General features: G+C 57.5%; 1 protein-coding gene across 1 annotated transcript in view; it reads left to right on the top strand.

Moving 5' to 3' along the window:
* The window catches only part of SMPD3 (sphingomyelin phosphodiesterase 3), an 88,864-nt gene extending 75,154 nt beyond the window's left edge, over positions 1 to 13,710 (top strand). The window contains exons 3-9 of the mRNA XM_008067342.1: positions 2,326 to 3,879; positions 8,716 to 8,791; positions 8,896 to 9,051; positions 10,689 to 10,778; positions 10,994 to 11,057; positions 12,863 to 13,019; positions 13,336 to 13,710. Of these exons, the coding sequence (XP_008065533.1) occupies positions 2,539 to 3,879; positions 8,716 to 8,791; positions 8,896 to 9,051; positions 10,689 to 10,778; positions 10,994 to 11,057; positions 12,863 to 13,019; positions 13,336 to 13,440 (1,989 nt within the window). The 5' untranslated portion in view covers positions 2,326 to 2,538 and the 3' untranslated portion in view covers positions 13,441 to 13,710. The remainder of the gene's footprint in view (positions 1 to 2,325; positions 3,880 to 8,715; positions 8,792 to 8,895; positions 9,052 to 10,688; positions 10,779 to 10,993; positions 11,058 to 12,862; positions 13,020 to 13,335) is intronic.
* The last annotated feature ends 2,225 nt before the right edge of the window (positions 13,711 to 15,935 follow it).

The raw sequence follows: 15,935 nt of genomic DNA, 5'->3' as shown, positions 1-15,935 counted from the left end.
ACAAACACACACAGTTCACAGCTCGTTGGGAAGCCCAGATATTAAATAGCTCCTAGTGGGATGACAGCACATGTGGAAAGGGCTTTGAGGGGTCACAGGCAGCCTTGGATGGGATCAAGGAAGACGTCTCCCCGCTCCCCCATGCTGGGGAGGAGGAATCTCAGCTGAGCCCGGAAGGGTGGAGAAGCAGATTCGAGACAAGAAAGGAAGGAGGGTCAGGATGAGAGCCCAGTGGGCAGGGGGCCCGGGGTCAGGCAGCAGGGCCTATCTGGGGTGCTGCAGGCCCTGCTGGTGGAGCCTGGGGTGGGGGCGGGTGGGGAAAGAGCTGGTGGGGCTGGGGGCAAGAGCACAGAAGGTGCCTAGACAGAGACTGGGAGTCTAGATTTGTTCCCCAAGACATTGGGCCCGTCAAAGAGAGAGATAAGATTGTGTTTAGGGGGACCCTCCAGAGCCCTGGGGTTTGGAGCTGTAGCTACGACTGAGGACAGCAGGACAGTGCAGGGTGTGGCTGAACTCAGGTGAAGATGGTGCCGGCTGGTGAGGCCAGTGACTGCAGGCCACAGAGATGAGGGAGACTCAGAGGTGGGCCTGCTCCGTGACTCTGAGGCAATGTCCAGGTGATCCCAGGAGTCGGGCCTGGCCAACCCTAGCACCTTGGTGCCAACTGCAGGGACTCCTGGTGGATGGGGAGCCTTGGGAGATGCCATCCTGCTCCCCCCACCCCCTGCCCCAGGTTCTTCCTTTGGTCTGGCAGAGACAGGTCTGTGTGGGCAGTTCCACGTCCTCTCCTGCGGATGTCACTTGGCCAGTCTGAAGCCAATTGGCTCCACACAGTGAGGGCTGGAAGTTTGCCAAGAGCTGCCAAGCCCACCCAGCCTGAGAGGGAGAGAGACTCGGCTGTTGCTCCCTGCAGGTTCAATCCATCTCCCAGCAACAAAAGTGCTGAGATTTTAAAGAAGGAACAAGGGAGTACGTCCCGGAGTCTCCCAAGCCAGACGGCAGGTGGGGAGGGCCTGGACACCTACTGGCCCCTCTGAGCACTGGCCACAGGGTGAGGCACAAGTCCCAGATTTCACCGAGGCTCAGCGTGGAGGCTTACCGGGTCGCCGGTTGTGGTCTGCATAGACACACCTGCTGCTCTGAACTGTGACCTCCCAGAGTTTGTTTCAAAGTAATTTCCCCAGGAGTAAAAATTCTTGTGAAATACATTCATCAGAACCAGACACGGCCTCTGGCTCAAGCTTCTCTTCAGACATTAAGCCTGGAAGTGGTGGCCACAAGGCTGTCCTGTGCCACCAGTGATGCCCTCCTCACACGATGGACTGGCGGGAAAAAGCTGCCTCCTTTCTGACCAGAGGCATCTGGACCAACTCCCCCTCATCCCCCCACCCAGACCGACCTCCCCTTATCCCTCCATCTCCTTCGTGCCTACCGGTGCCAGCCTGAGACTCCAGGCGCCCTCGTGCAGCTCCTTCTTTCCAGGAGCTCCTGGTCTGCTGGGCAGTGGATGGTCCCGCAACCTTTGTGATACAGAGCTGCGGAGACTAGGCCACTCACAAGGGAGACAGGAGCCCCCAGTGGAGACACCTAAGCCACTCAGGCAAGGGAGAGGAAAAAGTCCTCTGAGGACGTGACTTCTAAGCTGAGTCTTAAAAGAGAAAGGGTGAGCAAGGCAAAGAACAGAGGAATGGGGAATGGTGGGCTTCTTCAGGGTCGGAGGATGGGGGCGCAGGCTGTGATGCTGCAGCCTGCAGCCACAGAGAGAGCCTGGTTGTGCATGGGGAGACATACTGGCCTCCACTCCAAGATTCTCTGGCCCCTTTTCTCTGCTGTTTGATAATGCTCTGTCCTGATGTGGTGGGCATTTCATGGCTGGTGGCAGTGTTGGTGGCTCCTCTGGCCAGGGTCACCCACCCAGATGTCCTCAACACAGCCTGACAGGCTTCTGGCTGCTCCCAGCCAGGGCTGGCCAGACATCCTCTAGGATCTCCCACCTGCCCCTTTGGCCTCCACAAAGCTGTACCCCTCTGAAAACCAGGGCCATTGTCAAGCAGTTAGGTTACAAGGTCAAGATGGTCAATTAGGGACAGTCGTGCCACCCAGCCATTTACTCCAAAAGAACACAAACACAGAAAACGGAGTAGGCTGGGGCTGTCTCCTCGACACCAAAAGCCCCGTGTGAGCTTGCTGGTTCCAAGCCTGGTCCTCAGAACCATCTTGCTCACATTGGAGGAAGCAGGAACGGGCTGAGCTGGGACAGTGGCGCCACGTCCAATCTGCTTCCCCGAAGGTCACTAAAAGTCCCTCCGCTTTCTGTCTCCACAGAATCTCCAGTAGGCGTTGGTGTCCCAGCATGGTTCACTGAGGTGAACCATGACCGGCTGGCCAACGGTCACCACTGACCATTCAGAGTTGCGTCTCACCAGAAGGTGACACATCCTTCAGCAGCCCCCCCAACTCGCCACCTGCCCAGGAAAGTGCCCGACGCTGCCACGGACACCATGTAGTAGGGCCGGCTGCGGCGCCCAGTGAGCTGCGATGGTTTTGTACACGACCCCCTTTCCCAATAGCTGTCTGTCCGCCCTGCACTGTGTGTCCTGGGCCCTCATCTTCCCATGTTACTGGCTGGTGGACCGGCTCGCGGCCTCCTTCATACCCACCACCTACGAGAAGCGCCAGCGGGCGGACGACCCGTGCTGCCTGCAGCTGCTCTGCACCGTCCTCTTCACGCCCGTCTACCTAGCCCTCCTGGTGGCCTCGCTGCCCTTTGCATTTCTTGGGTTCCTCTTCTGGACCCCCCTGCAGTGTGCCCGCCGGCCCTACATCTACTCACGGTTGGAAGACAAGAGCTTGGCCGGCGGGGCAGCCCTGCTCAGTGAATGGAAGGGGACGGGGCCAGGCAAAAGTTTCTGCTTTGCCACCGCCAACCTCTGCCTCCTGCCCGACTCACTTGCCAGACTCAACAACGTTTTTAACACCCAGGCACGGGCCAAAGAGATTGGGCAGAGAATCCGAAATGGGGCTGCCCGGCCCCAGATCAAAATCTACATCGACTCGCCCACCAACACCTCCATCAGTGCAGCCAGCTTCAGCAGCCTGGTGTCACCGCAGGGCGGTGACGGCGTGGCCCGGGTCATCCCTGGGAGCATTAAGAGGACAGCCTCCGTGGAGTACAAGGGCGACGGCGGGCGGCACCCCAGTGACGAGGCTGTCAATGGCCCGGCCTCCGGGGACCCTGCCGATGGCGGCGGCCTGGAGGACACCTGCATCGTGCGCATTGGTGGCGAGGAGGGGGGCCAGACACCTGAAGTTGACGACCCTGCCCCCGGGGCCCAGGCCAGGAACGGGGCCGGCGGAGGCCCGAGGGGCCAGACACCCAACCACAACCAGAGGGATGGGGACTCGGGGAGCCTGGGCAGCCCCTCGGCCTCCAGGGAGTCCCTGGTGAAGGCGCGAGCAGGGCCAGATGGCGGTGGCGCCGGGGAGCCGGGTGCCAACAGCAAGCTCCTGTACAAGGCCTCGGTAGTGAAGAAGACAGCTGCACGCAGGAGGCGGCACCCCGACGAGGCCTTTGACCATGAGGTCTCGGCCTTCTTCCCTGCCAACCTGGACTTCCTGTGCCTGCAGGAGGTGTTTGACAAGCGGGCGGCTACCAAGTTGAAAGACCAGCTGCACGGCTACTTCGAGTACATCCTGTATGACGTCGGAGTCTATGGCTGCCATGGCTGCCAAGGCTGCCAAGGCTGCTGCAGCTTCAAGTGTCTCAACAGCGGCCTCTTCTTTGCCAGCCGCTACCCTGTCATGGACGTGGCCTATCACTGTTACCCCAACAGGTGTAGCATCGATGCCCTGGCCTCTAAGGGAGCTCTGTTTCTCAAGGTAGGCGGCCTTGGCCCCGAGGGCCACATGGCAGCCGGTCCCAGAGCCATGTGGGGTGATGTGTTGTAGTGAGAGGGAGGCCAGAGTGGGAGGCAGACACGGCCTTTCACAGAGCCGAGGAGGAGGGCCCCAGCTCAGGGACAAAGGAAATACAAATGTAGGGACAAGAGCCAAGGCTCCTAGCTCAGGCAAATGCAGCTGGGTGATCTTGGGTCAGTTCCTCAGATCTCTTAGCCACCATTTCCCCATCTGTAAAATGGGGACAGGGTGGGAGTGAATCAGAGTGGTATGGCCTGGAGGGGGTTCAGGACTTCAGGTCTCATAGCACAGGTGACAATGGTGGCCGTCGCAATGATGGCAGTGATAAGGGGAGGAAGAGGAGGATGCAGGGCTCCCAGCACAACAAGAATTCACATGAGGCGGAGAGACCATGCTCTGCAGGCAGACGGAACGCTCATGTCCCTGGGTCCGTTACCCTGCCTGGCTGGCTGAGGCCTCCAGCTTCATTGGCCCGGACACCCTTCCCTCCTGGCTGTCATGCAGCTGCCGTGCCAGGCTCTCTGCCCACCAGCCCATGGCTTCGCTTCCATAGTCACTAATTAAAGGGAATCATAATTATTTCTGCTAATTTGGATGCAATTGGAGGAGTTTTTAGACCATGGTAATTTGATCATTACACATTATCTTCTACTGAGCCTGAGACACTCATAGTGTCGACTTTTGTTTTGTACCCAAAAGCTGCTTTTAGTGCTAGAGCTTTCTGAAGCATCAGTTGGCCAGCAGGTGTGGAACAAGGCTTTCTGCCTCCTCCCAACCCCCCAGTGCAGCAGTGGCTTCGGGTGTGGGCTCTCTCCCTTTAAGGGGCCACATAAAAAGAGGAGAGACATGGCAGGAAGGGCTGGGCTAGGAGGCCCAAGGCGAGTTTCCCTAACTTTCCAGTTACCCTCCAGAAATGACCAAGTTCATCCTGTACAGGAAAATGCTGGTGTATGAGCCGGGCGCCCACCTGGAGCAAGGGCTAATGGTCTCCATGGAGCCTGCTGGAGACAGGGCAGGCACGCCAGGCCACAGCCCCCGACTCGGGTTGCTCGATGGTCTTCGTGTGGCTGGGCCAGACCCAGAGCTGGGGGACCCCTGCTCTTCATTCACAGCGTGAGATGCTGAAATTGCATTTACTCCTGACAAATAGATCCAACCTTCCTATTTTGGCATATGGTTTGTTGGTGTTCTGTTCCATGGATGTATTTTTGTCTCAGCAGCAAGAGTGACTTTCTGGGGAAGAAGGGGACGTGTTATCAGGCTTAGAGTGGGAGGGTGTGCCCCTCACTCTCGCCCTACCACAGATGGCTCGGGGGACAGGGGCCTCTCCCGACCCCCACCTCAGCCCACTTCTGCACAAACCAATCCACACATCCCTCCTCCATCTGGCACTGTGATCGCTGTTCCCACCAAGGTCAACAACAGTCTTCTTGGAACAGCCCCCACCTCGGAGACTCTGTCCTGAATGTTCTTTTCGTCCTCTCATACTCTTGGGTCTCCGACTGTTCTGCAGATGCATGTAATTTGGTCCATGCCATTACGCATTTTTCTGTACTGGCCAATATTGAAAAATCAAGATACGTCACATAAAGTCCAGTTTGCAGCTTCTCTCAGCAGTCTAGACCTGCAGCACCCACATCCCATATCCCACACAGCTGCAGTGAGCCCCAGCTGAGAGTGGCCATCCCACAGTAGGGCCAGCCCTCTCAGCCAACTCTTCGTTTCCTGGTGACCACTACGGTCCACCCTGCACCAGTCCCAGGAGTGTGATGCCACAGCTCCCATGGCTGCCTTGTTGAGGACCCTCTGCTTTGTCCCAGCCCAGATCATGCCCCTGACCCTCACCCCTGCATCCAGCTGCCTCCTGGACAGATCCTGAACCAAACTCAGCCTCCATCCGGGCTACTCCTCTCCTGGGTTCTGCCATCCCTAAGCCAGAAGGACCACCTTGGCTGTTTTCTTTGCCCAACCCACTCATCCCAAGCTTTTAAATCATTTTCCAGATAGCCCTGGGTGCCCTCATGTCTCCAACTACTCTCCCTTGGCCCAGGACACCATTCTGCATGGCCTATGGTTTTGGCCACCCTGCCGCCTCCGGCCAGCCCTCCCCGTAGGCCCGGTCTGACTCCTGGTATCTCCCTCTGCTGCCTGGTGGATAGGCTGACCTTCAGCTTGGCCCTTCCACCCTCAGCCACATGCCCCACGAGGGACCCCCACCCTGGGCTTGGCTGAACAATCTCCGCACAAGCCCAGCTCCCCTTCGCGGGCTCTCGGCCCTCAGGCCCAGGGGTCTTGTTGCCATCTGTCCTCTTAGAGCACCTCAAGAGCAAAGCTGTAGTGTGCCCGGCCCACGCAGACCCCGACTCATCTGTTGGCCAAGAACACGGCCACTTCTCCTGCCACGGAGGATGAAGTAAGTGGGGCTGCAGCGAGCGACAGGGACGCCAGAAGGACTCACTGCACGAAGCCATACCCCTTCCTCCCAGGGCCCCACTGGTTTACCTTGTGATCCTTCAGGGAAATGCAACTCTGAGAAGGAAGGGCCTGGAATCCCTTTTGCCTCTTGTACAACCGCCTCGTTCTGGGAGCTTTTCTGTTGACAGTCTTTGCCCAGCAGGACCAAAAGGCACAACTCTTGGTGTGATTGATTGTTTTTGCAAGAGAAACACAAGACTCTGTGGCTCCCAAGACCATGAGCCGGGAATCGATAAGTCCCAGCCAATACTGAAGTGAACCTTGGCGAGATCACATGCCGAGAAGGGGGGGAGAAGGGGGGCCAAGAGGGGATCAAGGCTTCTGTGTGTGTCTTCCCTCTGGCGGGTCCTCCTCATGCCGGGCCGAGTCTGACGCTCTGTGCACGTATCCCCGTCCCTGCCCGGATTCAGCACAGGGCAGGTGTCACTAAGTGCTGAGTGAGAGCCTGACACATTGAGACACATGGAGACCTGTGGGAAGCCTGGCTGACAAAGATACCAGTGGCTCAGATGGCCACACAGAGCCACACATGGTGGCCAACAGATCTTATCTGGACCTGCCTTGACCTGCTGAACTTCTGGCCTCAGTGTGTTCATCTAGAAAAATGGCATACCTTTAGTATAATCCCAATAGGACCTAAGAGGGCATGTCCATGAAGCACTAATAATGCCCCCGCGTGAATATTATTACTGTTGAGGAGAAAATGAACTTGTTGCCTGAGGAGTACAGGGGCAATAGTGCCATCATGTGGCCATTTTGAGCGCTGGGCGTTTTTAATGTTTTGTTTTTGCAACTGGACCACTGGTGTGTGATTTCACAGAGTTGGTGCAGGACAGACAATTTTAGGCTGAGGTTTGGGTCTGTACACGGACAAGAAGTGAATGGTGAACGTATGGGTTTACAAAGAGGCTCCAATTCAGGCTCAGCAACCCATTATCAGATAGCCAGACATTCATCCATCAGGCACTGGGGAAGGAAAGATCCCGGCTGGGACAGGGGGTGAAGACTATGGGGAGTGGGGGGTTGTTTGCTGATGAGAAAGTCCAGATGGAAAAGACACCTGCCCAACTTCAGCAGCAAGAGGGAAGGTGGAGCCTCCCGGGGCTCTCGGAGCAAATGGGCTGTGACATCCAGGCCACTGTGGGCTCCACATACATGGGGCACCCCACCCTGCTGTGCCTGGCTCTCAACCCTCAACCCCTGGGACAGACAGCTCACCCTTGCAGTCCTGGGGAGTTCCCTGGGTCTAGAAAATCCATTCTGGAACGGATTCACAAAGTCTGGGGAAGGCAGCTGAGGCACACGAGGGAGAAAGGCCTAAAGGGAAGAGGATGAGGAGCCAGCGAGGGGCCTCTGGGCCCAGGACGCTTTCCGTGTGGCCTCCAGAAGTTATGCAGTGGCCAGAAGGCCTGGAAGAGCCCTCAGGCGGGGGCCACCTCTCTGTGGCCATCCTCGCCCCCTCTGGCCACAACAATGACAAGGGCCCAGTCTTGTTCTGGAAGCTCCCACTGGGTTGGGGCAGTTGTGAGCTGTCTGCGAGGTATAGTCAAAGAGCTCACTGGTATTAAGGCCACCTCTGGAGACATCTGTTGGGGTCATCTGCTGGTTACATGGGGTGGAAGGCTCTGTCTTGGGTAAAAGAGGTGAGCAGAGGGAAAGGACGGAGTCTGGGGAGAGGGGAGGCCGCCTCTGGAGGAAGGACGGCTGGGCTCAGGAGGGAGATTGTGGGTGGGCCCAGGGCTGGCCCAGGACACAGGCCAGAGCTCCCATCCAAGACTGGGGACTACAGGGAACCACAGCCTATATAGCAGATGAGGCAACTAACCAAGCAGCCAGAGGTCTGAGACTGGGGAGAGCAGGAGGGAGCAGAGTCTGGGGCCTCCCACAGTGGGGGCAGACTCAGAGGTGCAACGAAGGACGTCGACTGAGTCTTCAGAGGGAAGGGGCACCCGGGGGTGATCAGGTCTATGGTGTGAACAAAGGAGAGAGCCACCATGTACATGGGTGCTCTGGCATATGGAGATAGCAGGGATTGGAGAGGAACTGTGCTGTGGTTTCTGCGTTTTCCCCCATCAAGCCTTGCGCAGATTGTCGCTGGCACTCCGCGTGCTGTAGGTTGTTTTCATTACATATCCATCACCACTCGTGACCACAAGCTACTAGAAGTGGGACATGTCCTGTCCTCACCTGGGCCCCAGAGTCTAGCCAGCAGCCTGGCTTGTGAGTGTTTGACCTAGAGGGTGGGTGGGCATTACCAGTTTCCCTTTGCACTTGGGGCAATGATGGCTGGTAGGTGGCAGCACTGATACCTCCCTCCCCCAGGTGCAGGTGGGAAGCACACCTCAGGACCAAAGAATTGTCGGGTACATCGCCTGCACACACCTGCACGCCCCGCCAGGTATGGTCGCTGCCCAGGGTTTTTCAGGGGTGGGATCAACACCTGGGGACTGGTTGAGGTCTGGCTGTAAGCATCACTGTCCCTTCTGCGCTTCTGCCCTGCAGAGGACAGCGCCGTCCGCTGTGAGCAGCTGGACCTGCTTCAGGACTGGTTGGCTGATTTCCGAAAATCTACCTCCTCGTCCAGCGCAGCCAACCCCGAGGAGCTGGTGGCGTTTGACATCGTCTGCGGAGATCTCAACTTTGACAACTGCTCTTCTGGTGAGGCTGTCCTCCTCCCCACGTGGGTCTGCTGCTCTGGGGAGAGCGTGGGATCCAGTCGCAGCTAGAAAGACTTGCGTTAGGCAGCTCGAAGAACTTCCTGCTCCTCGTGAGAGTGTGGGTGGGCTTTTCAGCAAGACTGAGTTCTTGGCCCCCTAGAAATCCTAGAACAGGAAGAGCCCACGCTCTGCCTAGAAAGCTCAGAGGCCTCCTTGCTGGAGACAGAGATGCCCTAAGAACCTCTGCCAGGGAAGGCTTGGGGGTCTCTTCAACGAACTAAGGGAGAGGTCACTAATAATCCTTGCCAAGTATTTGTTCAGCTCTTACTCTGAGTCGGCAGGATTCTGTTTCACCTAAGCCTGCTGACAACCCTGAGGGAGGCACGGTACCCACATGCTGCAGAAGAGCAAGCTCAGAGAGGCTGACTGACTCGTCCAAGGTCACCTAGCCAGGAAGTATCAGAGCTGGAATCTGAACCTGGAATTGTGCTTTAAACCATTAGGCTAAAGGACGGAAAGTTCAACATGAGTGAAATTTTAAATATTTGATGTAAATTACTGATCTGAGGGTCAGATTACCATGAAGATATTATGGTGACCTCCTGAGGGCTCAGGCTGCTCTGAGCCTCCCTGGGCTCAGAGGAGCCGGGTGTCAGAAAAACTCCAGCCCACTGGCTCCCTCACTCCTTCTGCACTGGCCACAGACCCCAGGAGAGACCGAGGATGGCGGTGGAGGACGATACAGGGGTCTCTGAGCCCAGGCCCTAGACCTCAGTGGAGGCAGAAACCTGAAGGTCTCTCCTGGAGCACAGGGTGGTTCCCTCACTAGGTGGAAGCAGGTGGCAGCTGTTCCAATCTGTTCATGAAGCAGGCATCTCTTGATGTTTGGCAACTCCAGGGTGAGCAAGAAGAACAGCGCCCATCATGGGGCACATAGCCCCCAACACGTGAGGAATGATCCTTCACTGCAGCCATGTGGGGCAGGGCTGTCACCCCCAGCAGACTGGCACTGGCCCCAGCACTGTGTCCCTGTGGTCCCGTCATATGCCTGATGCCAACTCCAAATTCTAGGTGCTCCCGGAATCTTCCAGAGTCAGAGCAGGGACCCAGCACACACAGGAAGCTGGAGGGGGGTCTTACCTAGGCAGGTCCCACTCACTGCCCTCTCCTTCCCTCCCTGGGGTCTCAGAAAGGCCCTTCTGGCTGGAAGAGTCAGCAGACAGACAGGAATCCCGGGCGGGTTCCCCCCCCCCCGAGCTATGTGGGGTCCACTCTTCCCTCACTCTTGGGCACCCAGGTCTGTGAAGAGGACAGGAGTCCTGGCCAGGGCAGCATCATCAGTCCCCCCACAAGGGTTTGCCATGGGATCTGGGAAGACCTCGACGTCACTGGTTCCTGGAGCCCAAGAGGCATGGTGACCTGTCCTCAAAGGAAAAGCTGCAGACCAGTTTGGGGGGAGGCATTCTCAAGGACACGTAAAACCAGTGACAGATAAACCATCAGACCCTAGCCAGAGACCGTTTTCCTAAGGGGACAGGGACCTGGTGGCATCTGGCAGGAGTAGCTGATCAGAGCCAGGGGCAGCAGGCCCTGTGGGACAGGCCAGATCCCCTGAGGTCACCTTCCCTCTCCCTGCAGATGACAAGCTGGAGCAGCAGCACCCCCTGTTTACACGCTACAAGGACCCATGCCGCCTGGGGCCCGGGGAGGAGAAGTCGTGGGCCATCGGTGAGCCGGGACCAGGGGAAGAGGTGGGGAGGGGCTGGGCTCCCACAAGCTGCCCTGGAAGACCACCAGGACCTGCCCCCAAGGCCCCACACTGGGGAAGGGCCCCAGGCCATCAGAAGCCCTTGCCTACCCCACCCTGTCCCATGAAGTACATGCTTCTCGAGGCTGCCTAGGTGCACTCGGCCTGCAGTGACCACTCTGGCCCTCATCCCCAGGTACCCTGCTGGACACAAGTGGCCTCTACGATGAGGATGTGTGCACCCCTGACAATCTGCAAAAGTAAGCACCCACACTGCTGTGGGCTGGTGGGGGACCTTCAATCCAGACCAGTTCCCAGGTCTGGAACGAGACACTGAAACCCTGACTTGGGTGGAGAGACAGGGGCTGGGCAGGAGCCATGGGGGAGAGCTCATCTCAGGCCAGGGAGGGCTTTTGTCTGGCGGTAACCTACCCTAATCCATCTTTGGGGAGCTGGGCCAGGTGGGTGGATCTCATGTCCTCCCACCACGGGGACTGACCTTGCTGAGACATCTCCGCACTCTGGGGTCTCTAGGGGGCATTTCCTAAACCAGCAGCCATAGTCGGGGCTCACTTTGCCAGAGCTCACCGTGCCCCAGGCCCCAGCCACGTATGGGAAGGGGACCAGAATCTCCCAGGACCAGTCCAAGGGTCAGCCTCTGCAGACAGCCACTGGGTATGGCATCTGCTGAATGGAGCCTGATTAGGAAAATACAAATACCAGCCGGTCATTTTCAAAGTAGAACCAGTTCCAGCTCAGTCAAACTTCATTCCTGAGCCCAGTGAGACTTCCATAAAGGACACATTTGAGAGGCCAACAGCAGAACCAATTTATAATTCACTGCCCAAGACTGCACAGAGTCATGGCGATGGTTCCTTGCAGCTAATTTGAGCCAATTAATTAAATTATAGACTAAATTTGAAACATCATCCTATGTTGAGAAAATTATCTTTTTATGAGATGATGATTAAAAAATGACGATCAGTAGCTCTCAGATCATTGATGCTGGAATTAATTATCAGAGGCAAAGGACAGTGATGGATCATGTTTCTGAGCTGTAACAATGTTCTGAATGTCATTAGTGTATTTATCTCAGAGTTGATAAAGCCCTTGTAGAGACTTATCTGCCGGCTGTGCATCCCCCGTACCCTTCTCACTCTGTTCAGGCATTAACTGATCTGGCCACCTGTGAGCATCTCCCATGACTGCATCACCTGCCCTCTGCAATGCGGGTGCCCACAGGGGTCCTCAGCTGCTTGCCCAGTGGTGCTCAGGCCCTGAGGAACAGGCACACTGCTTGCCTCAGGGTATTGATGTGGGAAAGGGAGTCAGAAGACCTGGATTCAAGATGTCACGTGCCACTCAGTGCTTGCCCTCCCTGAGAACCCTGTAGCACCATGAAGAGTTTCTGAAAACAGAATGACAGCCTGTTCCCCGAATTATCTTGGGACCCACAGCAGCCGTTCTTGTTTCAGAGGAGATAGAGGCTCAGAGGTCTGGTGAACGAAGCAGAGTTGCACAGCCCTTAGGGACAGACCCAGACAAGAGCTGAGTCCTCCGATGGGGCCTGGGCGCTCTTCTGGCTCCCTCTGCCTCCTGTCAACTGCAAACAACAGTCACTGGCCCAGGGGCTTATAGGAGAGAAGGGTCTCCGAGGCTCATGGCAAAGACCAAGTTCCTCAAAACAGGCTCCTTGTGGATTCAGAGCATAAGTCCATTCTGGAGAGTGGGTAGAGGCAGTTCTGTTCCTGACCCGGCCACAGCCAGCAGAGAGTCGTTACCAAGGTCCAAGTTCAGAAAGGGAAAGTGAACACGGGCCAGCTGGGTAGACAAGGACAGCCTGTGACAGGCTCTGGCACGCCCTGTTGCAGCCCAGACAGAACTCACAGACTCTGCCTCAGCTTTCCTCCAGCCCAGGCCCTTTTTGGACCATGAGGAAGACAGATTTTACACCCAGAGGTTTGTCCTGAACTCTCCTCTCCCACCATGGGACCATGTTGTCACACCCTGCAAGGTCCTGGGGCTGGTGCAGAGGGGCTCACCTGCTTCCTGTCTGTGTGGACAGGGTCCTGGAGAGTGAGGAAGGCCGCAGGGAGTACCTGGCGTTTCCCACCAGCAAGAGCCCAGGGCAGAAGGGGCGGAAAGACCTGCTGAAGGGCAACGGCCGGCGCATTGACTACATGCTGCATGCTGAGGAGGGGCTGTGCCCCGACTGGAAGGCCGTGAGTCTGGGAACGGGGCCCAAGCAGCCAGGGTCACGGCTGGAGACAGCAGGGCCCTGAGCCCTGCAGCAGGATCTCCTGAGACCCTATCCCCCAGGCCATCTTCTTCTAAAATGAGACCCGACATTCCCTCAGTTCTTTAGGATTCTGGGTTCCTCTAGGTCCCACCCTGCCTTTAGGAAAGTCCCTGCCAACCACAGTCCAAAGCCTCACATCTGGGATCCTCAGGCTGCCATCCCCTGCCCGTAGGCCTCTCCTTTGCAGAATACCCTTTGGGCCTAATCGGGATGCTTCTCCCCTCCCCCACTCAACACAGGAGGTGGAAGAATTCAGTTTTATCACCCAGCTGTCCGGCCTGACTGACCACCTCCCAGTGGCCATGCGACTGATGGTGTCTTCGGGGGAGGAGGAGGCGGCATAGACCAGCCAAGTCGCACATCTGGAGCCGCAGGGGCCTCTGCCAGCCCTTAGAGCCGCAGCCCATCCCTAGGCCGTGTCCTCTCTGATGAGTGCCCAGTGCTGGGGGAAGGAGGGCAGGGGCAGGGAGGAAGTCAGTCAGTGCCCGGGAACCTGGACACTGCGCTGCTCTGCACCTCTGGGCCCTCGCTGCGGAGAGAGGAGTCAGGCCAGCCCAGGAGCCCCCAGTTGCCTAACCAGTGCCATTCTTTCAAAACACGATTTTCTACAAATCGACAGCACAACCTAGTTTGTAACCCGTGGGTTAGTATGAGAACCGGGTTTATGTACTCTTTGTATCTTTCTTAAGCTTCGTCCAGGGTTCATTATTTTTGTCTGCTGCCAATGTTGTCTCGCATGCTGCACCCTCGCATGCACGCTGCCCGCATGCCACGTGCCACACTGTAAGCCACACAGACCCCTTGCTTGGGCCTCACCCAAGGCCAAACGCCAAACACAATCAGAATCAGCCAAAGAAGCACTTCCTGGGCACGGCTGCCAGCTCTCCCGCCTCCAGCCTGGGACGGCTCCCTGTGGGCCCTGAGGCTGTGTCTTGACCAGCCAGCCCAGGGCTCTTCCTCGGGTCTTGCGTTCAAGGGCGATTACATTTTAAAAAGAAAAACAAAAAAAGTTAAAAACAAAATCAACCCTTCACTCCAAAGGGTCTGTAAGTCACTCACAGAACTTTGCTCTTCCTGAGACAGGGTCCCTTCCCCGCCCAGGCACACCAGGGTCCAGCTGGCTCTGGCTGCCCAGAGCCTCCTCCGGGAGACCCTGATCTGGGTAATGGAGCCATAAACGGGGGATCCAAGACAGCATCCCCTTTTTTACAGGAAGAAGGGACTCACAGCATAAAAGGGGGGTGGGGAGGGTCCTGAATTTGAAAATAATAGATTTGTAGCTTCTTCTGTTAATACCAACACATCCTCTTCTTTCCGCCGATCCCTTCTTCCCCTGACACCTCTCTGCTTCAGGACCAATCCTGCCCTGGGGACTTCCCTTCCATGTGCTGGCTGAGCTCAGGAACCACCTACCTGCCCTAGGTGGGGCTGTGGCTTTGGCCTTCCAGGCCCATCCTCAACGGCAACCCTGGCCAAGGCCACAAGGGGACGCTGGCTGAAGGGGTGGGAAGCCAAGGTGTGGCGAGCAGTTGCTCCCTCACCTGTGTGCAGGTTGGGGTGACAAGGCTGCTGCTTGCCTGAGGCAGAGAGTGGTACTGGCTGGCATCCAGACGCCAAGAAGCCACCTGTCACCATGCCACTGGGGCCAGCCCTGCACCCAGGCTCAGCACAGCAGAGCCAGCCAGCAGTGCTCAGTCTCCCATCTGCCTGCAGCCTGGTAGGCCTGCAGCCCCTAGGTTCCCCTTGGCAGCACTGCCTCTGCCCACTGCCTTTAACAGAACCCGGGGGCTGCTCCCTAGTCGCGCAGCGAGGGTTTGGTCTGTTCAGGGTGTGAGGATCCAGCATGAAGGACTTTTTGAGAAGCCCCCACTGGCCTCCCCTCCTTGCAGTGCCCTGGCCATGTCCCGCCTAGCCCAAGGCCGGCTTTTCTGGCAAGGCTGGAGGGGGCACCAGGACCTGCTATCAGATGCTGTGCCTTGTCACCCACTGAGCTGCGAGAGGGACCAAGCGGTGGCCCAGCAGCCAGCCAGATGCCAGGCCCCCTGCTGGGGGAGGACAGTCCTGGAAACGCATCCATGGCAACAATGGTTTGTCTGAACCCACCTGGCCTGGGGAACCTGCCCCACCCAGGCATCCAGATCCAGGTTGGGGCTGCTGATGGCGAGAACACCCTGCCCCTTCTTCCAAGGATCTGGCCTCCCAGATCTCTGACTAGGCTTGTGCAGAGGAGCACCCCCGCCCACCTACTAGGAGCAGCCAAGACTTCTCAGAAAGGTGGGGCGATGGGGCCAGCCCAACCCTAGACCTCCTGAGTTGCATGCAGCTGTGTGCACAGGAGAGCAGCTGAGGCCTGACCAGGGCTCCAGCCCAGGCTCCAGCCCAGCTGCTGTCGCTGGTGGCCTCCCCTCCCAGAGGCAGCAGGTGTGGGAGTCAGGGCCACATGCTTCTCCTCCCACCTCACAGGGCGGCCTTAGGCAAGTCATACTGCCCTGTGCCTCGGTCACTTTCTGTCATCACAAGGTCACCTCTGCCTAGCCAGGCATCCAGAGCAGGAACACTCTGCATCCAGCTCCCCTCATGGCCCCCTCAGTGCCAAAGCTGCGACCACCCGCCACGCGTTTTACAGTGGCATGCCTGTGGACTCCCGGGGCTTGTGGACAAATCAGGCTCTCCACTTGATTTTTTTTAAAAAAGAAACACTGCCAGGATCTCTGATTCTGGGGCACCTAAGTCCCGGGAGACGTGGACACGGATCACCGAAATCCCACAGGCTCAAGGGAAGCTGCGAGGCAGCGGGGTCAGCTTTGGAAGGAAATGTTCATTTTCATTTTTCCAAAAC

This window comes from Carlito syrichta, unplaced genomic scaffold (assembly GCF_000164805.1).
Source record: "Carlito syrichta isolate Samal-C Ts95f unplaced genomic scaffold, Tarsius_syrichta-2.0.1 Scaffold106348, whole genome shotgun sequence".
Taxonomy (NCBI): Eukaryota; Metazoa; Chordata; class Mammalia; order Primates; family Tarsiidae; genus Carlito; species Carlito syrichta.
Note: the sequence above shows the minus strand (reverse complement) of the source record. Positions and strands in the feature narration are given on the sequence as shown.